The sequence below is a fragment of the Phalangium opilio genome, unplaced genomic scaffold, assembly GCF_054372755.1.
Source record: "Phalangium opilio isolate 3A_F unplaced genomic scaffold, DU_Popi_V2 ptg000011l_1, whole genome shotgun sequence".
NCBI lineage: Eukaryota > Metazoa > Arthropoda > Arachnida > Opiliones > Phalangiidae > Phalangium > Phalangium opilio.
Window position 1 is genome coordinate 3,371,220 of NW_028324147.1, and position 14,022 is coordinate 3,385,241.

Consider the following 14,022-nt stretch of genomic DNA (forward strand, 5'->3'; position numbering starts at 1 on the left):
CCGCTCTTAACACAGAAAACTCTAGAGCAATCCTTAAAAATGTCTAGAATAGTTTTTATAATGTCATAAGTTTATCATGAGGCATTATAAACTTATGATAATGTAAATGCCTTTAAAAAAATCTCTTAGACTGTTATTTGTAGTTAAAATGTTTCTTATTCATTTTGGTTGGTGCAACAAACACTTTGGAAAACTTAATGTAGAGAGTTTATTTAATTATAAGCAATTAAAACGTGCTTTAAACATTTACACTTTCGGCCTAAAAAAGTCAGGGAAAATCTCAGAAGAAGGTCAGGGAAAACCTGGAAAAGTCAGGGAATTATTCCGTATCAACCCTGAATAACGTTTTTGTCGTTCTTACGAAAGCAGGTGCCATTGCCCAATACTTATCAAAAGAACAATACTTGGTTTGGCAAGCTTGTTTCTGTAGCTATTTCAAAAGGGGAAATACCACTCATATGAGGGGAGAGTTTAGAAATGGGGTTAAAGGTTATTCTCGCGAAAAGTTGATCTTAGCGGAACGAATGTGACAAAAAATCTCTTCAGTTGGGTAACTTGGGTTAGATACTATTTGCACTGATTGGTCAATGGTCATAGTACATTGAATGTTCGTATAAATAGATAAGTGTCATCCCCCTACTGGGCGCGTACAGTATCCCCCTCTTACAAGAGCGCCCCCTAGATGGAGGGATACACAGTCTACACCCCCCTCTCTAACGACACTAGACTTTACCCTTCGTTTCTTACAATATTTATTATGAATTTTTATTTACTTAAGAAATTTGAATCGAAAGAATTAATTTTGGTTATGAATTTTGAGATAATTTGGAATTAATAATGAATTTTGAGATTTCTACGTTACAAATTTTTTGCGGCACCAATTTAGTCAAAAATCACAACATTGTTTACGATTGTAATTAGTTCAACCAAAAATAAATATGGGGGTTCCACCCACTTAATTAAGGTTATTGCATATATAGAAAGTACTTATCGCGCGTCAGTGTGCCTATGATTTATCACAGTTACTAGTCTAACTAATTGAAGGTTTTCATGTGTAGTAGAATGTTTGTATAGGGTCAGTGTGCCTAACTTTGGACAGCTGCAACTTTAGACACTTTTATTATAAAAATCATATTTAATTACTGGATGCATCAAATTGATAATGAAATAGCTCATTTTAAAGCTTAGAATGTGAGGAATTTAGAAAAAAATACTTCAAAGTCGTAGAATAACATCCGACTACGTTACGAGCCAAATTAGCCCACTCCCCAAACTCGTCCATTTAAATTACGGCCAAATTTGACGGGGGTCAACCCTTTGGTCCCGGGAAATAAGGTTTGACGAAAATTAGAGAAATCATACCTGAACAAACTAGAAACCATTCGAAAGAGCAACTTTTTGGCTTCATAATCCGCATTTTAAACACTGTCTTACGCGGGAAATTCGACGAAATATTCAGCTTTTAAAACACCTGGGCAAATTTCCAACTTTGGACACTTTCATGCTGGCCGATTTCTCCGTTTGTTAACACTAATTAACTCGCGATATTAGCCTTTTTTAGAGTTTAAAACAATAAGGGACACGTCCTCAGTTTGTTAAAATTGTTACGCGGCAAACAGCGCGCCAAAATAGGCCTAGGCCCTATATACCTAAAAACCTACATAAGTAGCCCCATATTTAATAAAGTTTGTTTTAAAGAAATTTCTGATTTTTTATAGGCCTATAGGCCTATTTTAGGCATACGTCTAGGTCGGCCTAAGCCTATATTTTAACTTTTGAAATTGTGATTCGCCTAATGCGTGCCCAAGTCACCCTTTTTTCGCTGTCCAAAGTTAGGAAGGGGTGTCCAAAGTTAGGAAGGGGGCGTCCAAAGTTACATAGAAGTGTCCAAAGTTGAGCACGAATTCGGCCTTTGGGGAACTCTACTTTGCGAAAAATGTGTTCCATTTAAAAAGTTGAAAACTTGTGAGAATGTGTCTTAAGAATGCTTCTCTCCATTGCTTTTTTAATTTTGAGTCTAACATATAAGCAACGGAAGTTATTCAAGGTTATGCAAAAAGTGTCCAAAGTTATGCATACTGACCCTATATAATCAGTTTATAAAGTTAAAAAGCAGATATCTATAACATAACGTTTTTAAAAAAGATCGGGATTCATTTGTTATTTTAAAAAAGATGGAGATTAACCGTTGCGTCTGGGTTACGTAATCAATAATAATAATAATAATAATAGCTTTTATTACGATACTCCAATCAGATCAAGTCTGGTTTATATTGGAGTATAAAAGGAATTACTTTATTAAAATTGTTACTTAGGGTTTTACCGTTACTTAGGTTAATACGTTAAAGTTAGCGCGTCGAGGAGCCAGTAAATAAATATAGAGCTGTCTCAGAAGTCTTAGTGTGACGTCACCCATGCTATTTACCCATAGAACCAAAGTGGTACCAAACATGGCCGCCCACTGCCAAACCTAAGCCCGGGACGTTTTATCTAGGCGCTGACGTCACAACTGAGATAGCTCTATAGAGTACTGTCAGAAGCGCTGGTGTGACGTCACCCATGCTGTTTTCCCATAAAGAAAAAACGGTAACTGTCATGGCCGCCCATTGCTAAAGGCAGACTCGTGACGTTTAACCTTGGATCTGACGTCACAACTGACAGCACTCTATTGACTACTGCTTCCGAATTCAGGGCCGGAAATAAGCACAGGACACTGGACATTGTCCAATAAAATTTTAAAATGTCCCATAATTTTTTTAAAAACTAAGGGGGTCACTGGACATTTTGACCTATAAATTTTCCGAAGTTTTGATACCTTGACTATGGAGAAGCGACACCATTTTTGCACACTCCAGTGGACAATGTCCTATAAATTTTCCAGTCAAACAGGGGGTCACTGGACACATGTCCTATAACAATTTTTTCTTATTTCCGGCCCTGCTTCCGATCCAACTAGCTATAAAGCTGTCTGCTTCAACTTCTACAGTCCATTCGCGTTCGAAATTTGAATTTCATTAAACCTCGTGTTCCGTGTTCGGGGAACACTATTTAGTATTTTCTTTTTTGTTCAGTACGTAATTTATATCGATAATACAGTTTAATTTCGTATAATGTCTTATAATTAAATTAAATAAAGAGCTTACTTAATACTTGGGCGCAAAAATAATATAATTATTAGTTTATAACTCAAGCTGTTTTGTGTGGGAATTTCCTGTTGGAATCTGATACCTTCATTGTTGAACTCTGGACTTTCAATCATTCAATGATTACTGATTACTAGTCGAGGTCGTTGGGTTTGTGGTACCTATTATTTAGTTATGCGATTGGTTGTTCATTAGTTAAATTACTAGTTAGTTTATAATATTTTTAGTTCTGTAGTTTATATGGTTAATTGGAATGGGATGCTGTTTTAGTAAAAACCAAGAAATGGAGGCTAATAAAGGTCGAAAAAGGGTTAAAAAGTCCAGCGACTCTGGTCCTATTGATGAAAATCCTGCACCAAAGAAAAAGTCCAGAAGAGTTCCTAAGGTTAGGATAGATAGTAGTTGTTGCGCCTGTAACATTTGTAATAAATAAATTTGTATTAAATAAATAGAAAGTAGTAAAACTCGAATCTTCCGATGATGAAGTAGTCATTCTTGATAAGCCAATACCTGCAAAGTCAGAACCAATTCTAGACGTTGCCAAAATAAATATATTTCCGAATAGAAATTTACCTAGTGCTTCAAAACCTAGAGCTTCTAATTCGCGTTATAGCAAAGATTTGGAGGTTTGTTTAGTAACGGAGCTGAAGAGGGATTGGAAATAACGCTAATAATTCACGTTTCACAGCTGGTGGAATTTACGCAAATTCTGCAGTATTTAAGACCATGGACTGAGGACCAATATATCGCTGATAAATGTCTAATTCATCATAAAGTAGCGGAAAGAGTTCGTGTCTTTTTCGATGAGCAACAAACGATTCCATTCTTAGCTAGATATCGACAAGACGCCACCGGAGGACTTGATGCTTGTAAACTGACTGAAATTAAAGAGGTCTACACTTCCTACAAGTAATTATATTAATTAATTAATATTAATTGTTCAACAATATCTTAATCAACGAGTTTTAATAAAGGGATGTACGCCAAAAGGCGGATAGTATAGCCATCACGTTGCACAAAGAAAAAAAATTAGACGAAGCCACATTATACGCTTTGAGCAATGCAACAACCAAAACGGAAATTGATCACTTGGTAAATGTTCAATAGGCTAATTATTATTTTTAAACAAATCTATATAGTTAACGCTTTCGTTTTAGTACGCGGCATTTAAACCCGGAAGTAAAACGTCGCACGCTGAAAAAGCTCGACAGTTGGGCTTGGAAGAATCGGCTCTTAAAATTTTATTCAATCAAGCTGGACAGATGGAGTTTAATCCCCAAAATTACGTCAACAAACAATTGAAGGGTAATAATTGAAGGTTGTAAATAATTATTTTAGGAAAATTAAGCTAACTATTTAACTTTAAATTAATTAAGACTTGGATTCGCCTGACAAAGTGTTGTTGGGATGGCAAAGAATTATGGCTGACGTTGTCTCCAAAGACCCGAAAATATTGGAACTTGTCAAGCTTCTGTGAGTATTTTAATTTTTAACGAAGTTTATTATTATTTTCTGTCTGATTTAGGATTAAAATAATTAATAATAATTAAATTGTATTAACAGAACCAGCAATAGACTAATCGAGATCCACTCCTGCAAAAGTGCATCGGCAAAAAAGGAAGACGCCAAAGCGGAAGAGGAAGGAACTTCCACCAACAACTTTAAATTTGAAAATTATTTCGACTTTAAGTGTTCGGTAGCCAATATCGAATCTCATCAAGTTAGTATTTAATTTAAGCTTAATCTTAATTAATTAATTAATTAATTAATTAAATAATCTATTTTTGTTTTGCTTTTTTTACACGTTAATTATCAATTTAAGGTTTTGGCTTTGAATCGCGCCGAAAAACAGAAGATTCTGACGGTCAAAGTCTTTATTCCACCTTCAATTCGCGCCATGATCTTGGAGAAATTTCGGGAACTGTTCCCGCACAACTACACGAACCACGTCATGAAGAAACTGTTTAACGACACGTTCGAGGACGCCGCCAACCGTCTTGTGGAACCGCTTCTTTCTCGCCAAGTTCGCTCGGAATTGACGAAAACTTCGCAGAATCAATCTGTTAAAATCTTCCGCAACAATTTGAAGCAACTCGTCTTGCAGCCGCCCTTTAGGGGTCATAGCATCCTTGGAGTTGACCCTGGATTCAGTCACGGATGTAAATTAGCCGTGGTTTCGCCTACTGGCGATGTCTTGCATACAACGGCTGTTTATTTGCACGGAAACAAAGCCGCCCGGTTTAGCAATCAAGATCAAGTACTTAAAGACTTATTGTTCAGATACAAGTACGTTAAGAGTATTCTTAAAGAAAAATTTATTATTTAAATTAAATTAATTTCTATTCCAATTAATTAATAGGGTAGAGACAATCGCCTTAGGAAATGGTACAGCTTGTCGAGAAACTGAAAAGTACTTGTCAAATTTGATCAATGCTGGAGTTTTTCTTCCATTGAAAGTTCGATACTGGTAAATTAATATTTATTTGAACTTTAATTAAATTAATTTGGGGCTAATTAATTATTTAATTCGTGAATTTTATTCCAGCATTGTTGACGAGAGTGGAGTTTCAATTTACAGCGTTTCAAAAGAAGCTGAAGTTGATCTACCAGGATTGGATCCACTTGTTAGAAGCGCTGGTAATTAACTTTAATTAATTTTTAATTAATTTAGAGTGATTTTTATTTTTTTTTTTATTTTAATCTCATTTTTTTAATGGTTTCCGATACTTTCAGCCGCCATTGCGCGAAGGGTACAAGATCCCTTAGTGGAATACGTCAAGGTTGATCCCAAACATATTGGAGTTGGACAGTATCAGGTAATTATCGTTTTATTATGGACTATTTAGTTCCTGAGACCAATGGACTAACGGTTTTATGGACTATTTGTTCCTGAGACCAATGGACTAATTGTTTTACGGCCTCTTTCGTTCCATTTTAGCATGATATGCCCGCGACCATGATGAAGACGGCTTTAGAAGAAGTCTTAGTGGAATGCGTCAGTTTTGTGGGAGTGGACTTGAACATCGCGTCTGAAGTTGTTTTGAGGTAATTATTAGACTAGTAATTAATATAAGCTTAATTAAGTTTAATTCTGGCTGCGATTTTTAATTATTAATTTTTATGTGTATTCGTAGGAAAGTATCGGGGATTACTCCATCCAGGGCTAAGTCCATCATAGAATGGAGAGAGGAAAATGGCTTCTTCAAAAATCGTCAGCAATTACTTAAAGTTAAAGGAGTTGGACCAAAAGCCTTCGAACAATGCGCGGGTTTTGTCAAAATATTGCCGCAAACTGCCAAGATGGCTGACAAGAAAGTCAAGAAATCAGCTGGTGTCAATGGAAAGGAAGAGTTCAATCCGTTGGATATGACAATCATCCATCCGGAATCGTATGAAGCCGCGAAATCGTAAGTTTTAGCAGAAGTATATAATACTTCTCTTCGAGAGAAGTGTACAAGCACAAAGCGGGGTGAGTGTAACGTCACTCTTCCCAACATTGGAACACTTAGAGCAAGGTTACTAAACCGAATCACATACACGATAAATAGTTCCCTCATCATTACTCTATTAGCGCTTAAATATTTGGCAAGACGCATGCGCTTGTGCATTTTGTCCCACGTCAAGACAATCAAGGTTTGTGGGATGATTGCTGGGGATTTAGTGCCAAACAACTATAGAATTCACCTTACGGTGCGATGCCCATTTGTAGTTTGATGAGCGGGAAAGCAAACTAAAAGGGGGAGCCCAGGAAGAATGACGTTACATAACTAAAGCATTAAGAGGATACAGAGTGTCATCCTTCCTCTATTATCCCCTTCTGGTTTTAGATAGAATTATTCCTCGTTTCTTAGTTTTAATATTTAAAGTATATCTAACTAATTACAATTTCTTCTAGATTCCTTGACATTGTGGAAATTTCCTTGAGTGAAATTGGTTCTGACGATACCTTAAGAAGAGTTGGCGAATATTTGAATCAACACAGTAAGTTTAATTAATTAACTTAAACATGTTTTTAATTTAATTTAATTTAATTGTTATGAATATTATCTGACGTCATTTATTACTTTTTAGGTATCAAATCTCTTGCTGAAATCCTCCACATTCCAACATGCACGTTGCAATTGATCGCGGATGCTTTGAAGCAACCTGTAACCTATGATTTGAGATCCGGTATGTTATTTAATATTCATTTTTTAATGATTCAATTAACTTTATTTATTTCCTTTATTAATTTAATTTTTAATGATTTAATTATTTAATCAACTTTATTTCCTTTATTAATTTAATTTTTAATTATTTAATTATTTAATCAACTTTATTTCCTTTATTAATTTAATTTTTAATGATTTAATTATTTAATCAACTTTATTTCCTTTATTAATTTAATTTTTAATGATTTAATTATTTAATCAACTTTATTTCCTTTATTAATTTAATTTTTAATGATTTAAATATTTAATCAACTTTATTTCCTTTATTAATTTAATTTTTAATGATTTAATTATTTAATCAACTTTATTTCCTTTATTAATTTAATTTTTAATGATTTAATTATTTAATCAACTTTATTTCCTTTATTAATTTAATTTTTAATTATTTAATTATTTAATCAACTTTATTTCCTTTATTAATTTAATTTTTAATTATTTAATTATTTAATCAACTTTATTTCCTTTATTAATTTAATTTTTAATGATTCAATTAACTTTATTTCCTTTATTAATTTAATTTTTAATCATTCAATTAACTTTATTTCCTATATTAATTTAATTTTTAATGATTTAAATATTTAATCAACTTTATTTTCTTAATTTTTCAACTTTAAGAAATGGGAGAACCGTTGTTCAAAACGGGCGTAACTCTTCTGGAGGAACTGAAAGTAGGACAAATATTAACTGGACGCGTACAAAACAACACTTCCTTTGGCGCCTTCGTTGATGTCGGAGTTGGAACTAGCGGTCTTATTCACAAAAGTAAAATGATGAAACAAGATTTATCCGTCGGGGATCGCGTACAGGTGGAAATTCTTAGCGTCGATGTCGCCAAGGAAAGATTAAGTTTGAAATTACTGCCCAAAGGTAAGAATAATCGCGTATATTAACACGTACGCTTTAATTAATCTGGTTTTTGAAATTTCAAATTGAGTTGAGTGAGTCCACGTAGTAAAGTAATTAATTTAGGTACTAAACTTTAGGTTTGTTCAATACAAACTTGAACAACTTTCCAAGTACGGCCACGACCTCGAATGAAAATGGTAACAATGTCAAGAATGGATTTCAGTCTACGGAAAACTCAGTCAAAATGGAATTTCAACCATCATCATCATCAGGAAAAGCAGTCAAAATGGAATTTCAATCATCATCATCAGGAAAATCAGTCAAAATGGAAGTTGATCCTCCTGGAAACTCGATCAAAACGGAGGTGGAAAACCTGAAACCATTTCGTCCCAATCGTTACGATAAACGTCAAGAACCGAGAAACTTGAATGATTTGTACATAGGACAGGAGTTGGAAGGAGTTGTCCGCGATATCAAGGATTACGGTGCCTTTGTCGATATTGGAGCTCAACGAGATGGACTCATTCATCGCTCAAAAATGAATGGTATGGTTGTAAAACGCGAGGATCAAGTCAGAGTCAGAATTCTTGAAATTGATCATCCGAGAGTTAGGATATCTCTAAGCCTTGAACGATGTTTCTCAATTCCAAAGTTTTTTTAAGCGTTTACATATTCAACCCCCCCCCCTAAAACGTTAAAGTGTAAATTTAAAAAGAAAACTATAGTCAAATTAGTTAAAATTAACAATTAGGCCTTAATTTGTTAATGATCATTTAGAGTTGGCAAAAAGAATATCTTTTCATTACTTAAATGAAAATTAACTTAAGCCTAATTTCTAAGCCTTGGCATCAACTTTCACGATAGATGATAGATAAGCCTAATTTCTAAGCCTTGGCATCAAAATAGTGAATTTTATCCCCCCCCCCCTAAAACGTACGTTAAAATGTAAAATAGTCAAATTAGTTAAAATTAACAATTAGGCCTTCATTTGTTAATGCGATCATTTAGACTTGGCAGAAAGATATTTAATATCTTTTCATTACTTAAATGAAAATTAACTTAAGCCTAATTTCTAAGCCTTGGCATCAACTTTCATGATAGATAAGCCTAATTTCTAAGCCTTGGCATCAAAATAGTGAATTTTATGTTAAAAACTTAAAAGTAACGGGTCATAATGTGAAAAATGGCATTCCCTAAGGGGGGGTTGAATTTAATTTTCTTTTAAAATTAAAACAGTATTAATTAGTTATAAATCTATAAAATATGTATAGATTTGAAGTTCCTCCAACCATTTTGAAAGTACGCGTTTCATTGTAATTTGTAAGACATTTTTTACGAAAAATATAACATTAGTTTTGATTCAATTGGGGTTAATCATTTATTTATTTATTAATTAATTATAATCTTACAAAGGTTTTTTTTTCTTTTAGGTTTCAGAGATTAGGAAACTTTACTTTTAACGGGAACTTAATTAGGAACAATAATTAGGGAAGCAGCTGGGCTATAAGACAATAATTAATTGATTGAGATAGATCTAGAGTTAAAAAAATAAAGGCAGCGTGTGGAATTTCATTTAAATCTCCGGTGCGTTTACTAGTTAGATATAATAGATATTATGACCCAAGCACTAAGGTTTTAATTGCATTTTCCGAGTTAGAGAAGACAAAAATTACGTAATTTTAATTTTACAATCACATCAGTTTCTAACGAACTTTCTATATCATTAAAAAGGCAAATTGATTCTTTTTTTTTTTTAATATGTAAATTGCAGCCTAGAAATTAATTAGTTACAAAAATAAATAATTAATTAAGTTAAAGATACTAAACACCTTGAGCTTGCTTGAATGGGAAGATTTGGGGAATCGGACTAAGGGAATTAATTAATTAACGTTAAAAATCTTAGGAACAATATTAATTAATAATCATTAATTTTTATTTTCGATCTACGGGAATTATACTTAATTCTTTTCTAAATGCATTTTAGTTAGTTAGTTTTAATTGGTTCTTAATGTATGTATATAGTTGAGTATTATATTTTTGACACCATTTTCATTTTTTATTTTATCGGAATGTTTTTAAATTCATTCTCTATTTTTAATTAATTTATTTAATTGATAAGGGTATTTAATTTTTGTGTAGACCGAGCGCGCCCTGAGCTCATTTATAAAATTTAATCTCAGTTTCCACGACGTCTTTAAACAAATCTTCAACCTCTTTAGTATTATCGTCTCCAAAATTATCTAGAAAATTTTCTACATCCTGAATGCAAGTCGCTTCCAAATTGCGCATTGTTGCCCTTAAAGTTGCCCCTTCCTCCGATCTTTTATTCATTAGATCGTAAGCTTTCTCGTGATGTTTGTATAAATTGTGTTTGCGATCAACCTTGCTCTTAAATCGAGGTGTAATCTACAAGAATTAATTATTAGCCTTCGATTGAAAATTAAATTAGCTTAAAAAAAATAAATTAAAATTAAAATTCGAACCTTAGCCGGGTCTTCATCATCAGGAAACGTTGGTGATATAATATGACGTGAAATCCTCACGTTGGGGCAAAATATAAATGGTTTATAAACCGAATTGACAGGATCAGGAGTTCCGGTAAACCAGTGACACGCGGGTCTTTGAGAATCTTCGGGGCTTAAAACCGAAACCTGTAATTTAAATTAATTATATTAATTTTATCTTTATTTTAATGGGGATCCTGGTTTATCTTTTTATAAAGGTAAAAGTTCAGGTAACGTAACATTATACCTTAAAAGAACGGCCTTTTTCTAAATATAAAAGGAAAAAATGATCTCTTATTACAATATGATAATTAGCATTTAATTAGTCTTAAAAATAATCAAGGACTATTGCGCCATCCGCCGTTGCTTAAGTGGCGTCTGCTAGCCCGAACCATTGTCTGTGAGAATTCAACCAATCCCGTAAGGGTAAGAGGTTCTGGATAGCAGACGCCAATAAAGCAAAGGCTGCGCAGTAGTCCTCATTTTTAAGACTCAACCAATCCCGTAAGGGTAAGAGGTTCTGGCTAGCAGACGCCACTAAACCGATGGCTGCGCAGTAGTCCTTGATTATTTTTGAGACTAATTAAATGCTAATTAGAAAAACGCCGTTCTTTTAAGGTATATTATGTTACCTAAACTTTTCCTTTAACATTAGTGTACCTGACTACCAGCAGTAGGATTCTTAGTACTATCTTTACCGCGAGAGATACCGCTTTCTTTGTCTCGTAAAACTTCTAACATTGATTTAAGATCAAATTCGCCTTCAAAATTTAATTTACGTTAAGTTAAGTTAAAAATTTGATTAAGGCAAACATTTAATAAACGACGATCGAAAACTAATACTGGGTTGCGTTAATTAACTTTTAGTTAAAATTTGCATGTTATTTATGGAAAAACCAGGAATTTCCCCAATTAAAATTAAAAACGTGTTGGTTTAAATTTGGAAACATTTTTGGCCCAATTTTATTAAGACTAATACCTGGCTTCCCGTTGACTGAAAACCTCCGGTCGACATGCAAATTCCACTATCTCTGTCACGTAGAACGGTAAACATATCTGTTTCTTTGAATTGGCCTGGTTGAATACAAATAAAGCGTGCAACAAACACACACAAAAACAAACATTACAAAAATATCCAAAAAAGACCAAAAATGTAAAATTTAACCTGATGCCGATAATTTAGCCAATAATTCTTTGCCGCATTCGAATCTTTCAGTATCACCCGAATCGTCTCCGTAAACTTTAGCAAAATCCAAATCTCCTTGACTTGGATCCCATAAACCCGCGGATTGAGCGTATTCTCTTAAATTGGAACTATGTAAATCAATTTTGGTTCCGACTGAGAGACAGTTTGAAATATTTCTAAACCCGTCTATAAAATTTAGGATATTTTAATTAATTTTCAGTCTAATTAATTATAATAATTAATTTATTTTACTCGTTATTTGTTCAGCTGCCCAAATTTCATTTGCAGTTTCTAAAACCCAGGCCTCTTTTCTATCTACGATTAGGAAGCTATTGTGATAGGTCATTTCGGTTATAAGGTCCGAGCATGGTCCACCTTGACCGTGTTGCTCTAAAAGTTGAGTAATTATTTCCAGAGCCTCTTTAGCGTTAGTACTTCTTTCTAAACCCAACCTGAATGGTTTAAATTGGTTAATTGTTTAATTTTATAATAGTTAAATATATTATAAACGCAAAAAGTATTATATTCAAAGGGATAGTCGCGCAAATATTTTAATAAAATTTAGTGGACTAAAAAAATTAACCCTTTCATTAAACAGATTTAAAAATATAAATTTCTATTTCAGAAATTTATAGTTTTAACTAATAAAGCGTTTTACGCATTTCAATTTAAAAAAAAATTTAAAGAAAGTTGTGTGGCTAACCCTTTAAAACTCCGTAAACCGAACATCCATAAGTATATAATATTGTACCCTATAAGTTACACTCACCTAACGAGATCCATACCCAAAAGTTTTTCATCACTATCATGGGGACCATTTAATTTAGTCCAAACTGCTTCATTCCCAATACAAACACCGTGTTCATTAGCTTTAATATAATTTAATTAAAGATTAAATTGGCGCCTGAAAATTTAAATATTAAACGTCTTTAAAACTAACCCCCCATTTCTGCCCCCCACATCCAACTGGGTTTGCTCAAAATTACAGCGTGGGTATGAGCAACTTGATCAATTTGAATATAGGTGCACTGAAAGTTAATTAATCAAATTAAATTAATTTAACTTGAACTATAATTATTTAGGTTTAACCTGTAGTTTAGTGCCTTCGTTGTAATCTTCCGCCGGTAAATACACTACTTCCTGAACCTCACCAGCCGGTCTATCGGAATTTTTGCCAAAAACTATATTACCCTTAGCAGTAGCTGGGGGTAAAACCACAAATGTATCGCAGGATTGGGGCTTCATCCCTATTCGAATTAATTTAAATTAATGCTGATTAATTAGTTTTTACCGATAAACTTAAGCCTAACGACAAAAGTACAAGCTTGGGAATCGAATAGACGACCGACTATTTTCAATGGCGTTTTATAACTAAACTGACTTAGGACTTAGGGAATTTTTCAGCTCACCTAATTTAAATATTCTTCAATTAGTAGAGCGTGAAAAACAGGACAATAATATCCACTTTCAGGAATTTAAACACAATAAAATTCGAGTGTGTCCACACCCAGAAATGCCGGCCTTTCGTCTATAAACCCCAACCCAAAGTTCACTTACTTTAGTACTGAAAAAAATTGATCACACAATCCTATGTATTCTTAGATTTATTACAAAGAGACAGTTCCCTTTAATATTAACGTATGTAAAAGGTTTAATTTATTAGAAAGCACTCTCAAGATTGCGGTGTTTTAAGGCCCCCAAAAAAGGGATTTTATAGTAATTTTCTAGACTTTATTGATTAGAAGAACAGAAGCCGAATCTTGAGATGGATAAGCCTAAATGATATAAAAGGTCATGTACTGTCTGTAAGATATTTTTCGAATGCAAAATTGGAATAAAATAATCAATAATAGATTATTTTGCCTATCTAATCAGTTCGTGTATTTGGCCGAAAATGACAAATGACAACATGTCGGTCAAGTAGATGGCTTCTAACTTGTTTGACCTAGGTACAACGCAAGAAACCGATCGAACAAATTTTAAAGGGCACCATAAGTCGGTTGCGTACCCTTTGCAAAACCTCCCCCCCCAGCCGGCGCATCTAGTTGCCGCTAGCTCCACTGGGGGCGGGGTCCTAAAACAATTTTACCCGCGGAAAGTGATTTGTAGGCTTGTATCCCTAGCGTAAGGGA

At 33.6% G+C, this 14,022-nt stretch overlaps 2 protein-coding genes across 8 annotated transcripts; one reads left to right on the forward strand and one right to left on the reverse strand.

Annotated features, from left to right (window-relative positions):
• The first annotated feature begins 2,972 nt into the window (after positions 1–2,972).
• On the forward strand, positions 2,973–9,564 carry LOC149709893 (S1 RNA-binding domain-containing protein 1). Of its 5 annotated transcripts, none has more exons than XM_089858136.1 (18): positions 2,973–3,300; positions 3,414–3,528; positions 3,596–3,769; positions 3,832–4,052; positions 4,118–4,235; positions 4,301–4,448; positions 4,520–4,616; positions 4,707–4,863; positions 4,966–5,429; positions 5,503–5,610; positions 5,689–5,780; positions 5,877–5,959; positions 6,082–6,188; positions 6,278–6,550; positions 7,039–7,124; positions 7,215–7,313; positions 7,970–8,221; positions 8,338–9,564. In XM_089858136.1, exons 2-18 carry the CDS (start codon positions 3,427–3,429, stop codon positions 8,859–8,861), a joined length of 3,105 nt encoding a protein of 1,034 aa, XP_089714262.1. In that variant the 5' UTR covers positions 2,973–3,300; positions 3,414–3,426; the 3' UTR covers positions 8,862–9,564. The 5 variants fall into 5 exon arrangements, with proteins under 5 accessions (XP_089714262.1, XP_089714261.1, XP_089714263.1 ...); XM_089858135.1 differs by having other exon boundaries at positions 2,973–3,293; XM_089858137.1 differs by having other exon boundaries at positions 2,973–3,285.
• LOC149709894 (secernin-2) lies at positions 9,554–13,832 on the reverse strand. 3 transcript variants are annotated; one of them, XM_089858142.1, is made up of 9 exons: positions 13,448–13,832; positions 12,980–13,137; positions 12,831–12,918; positions 12,660–12,759; positions 12,143–12,342; positions 11,870–12,076; positions 11,365–11,465; positions 10,684–10,851; positions 9,554–10,606 (listed from the first exon to the last, which is right to left on the reverse strand). In XM_089858142.1, exons 2-9 carry the CDS (start codon positions 13,133–13,135, stop codon positions 10,358–10,360), a joined length of 1,269 nt encoding a protein of 422 aa, XP_089714268.1. In that variant the 5' UTR covers positions 13,136–13,137; positions 13,448–13,832; the 3' UTR covers positions 9,554–10,357. The 3 variants fall into 3 exon arrangements, with proteins under 3 accessions (XP_089714268.1, XP_089714267.1, XP_089714269.1); XM_089858141.1 differs by lacking the exon at positions 13,448–13,832 and adding an exon at positions 13,300–13,440; XM_089858143.1 differs by lacking the exons at positions 11,365–11,465; positions 13,448–13,832 and adding exons at positions 11,684–11,778; positions 13,300–13,440.
• Positions 13,833–14,022: the final 190 nt, after the last annotated feature.

Coding starts and splice junctions, on each gene's coding strand:
- LOC149709893 (XM_089858134.1), top strand. CDS start 3,397: ATGGGATGCTGTTTTAGTAAAAACCAAGAAATGGAGGCTAATAAAGGT. Junction 5,430..5,502: donor GACTTATTGTTCAGATACAA/GTACGTTAAGAG, acceptor ATTAATTAATAG/GGTAGAGACAATCGCCTTAG. Junction 6,189..6,277: donor GCGTCTGAAGTTGTTTTGAG/GTAATTATTAGA, acceptor GTGTATTCGTAG/GAAAGTATCGGGGATTACTC.
- LOC149709894 (XM_089858142.1), bottom strand. CDS start 13,135: ATGAAGCCCCAATCCTGCGATACATTTGTGGTTTTACCCCCAGCTACT. Junction 12,760..12,830: donor GTGGGGGGCAGAAATGGGGG/GTTAGTTTTAAA, acceptor ATTATATTAAAG/CTAATGAACACGGTGTTTGT. Junction 12,343..12,659: donor TTGGGTATGGATCTCGTTAG/GTGAGTGTAACT, acceptor TAAACCATTCAG/GTTGGGTTTAGAAAGAAGTA.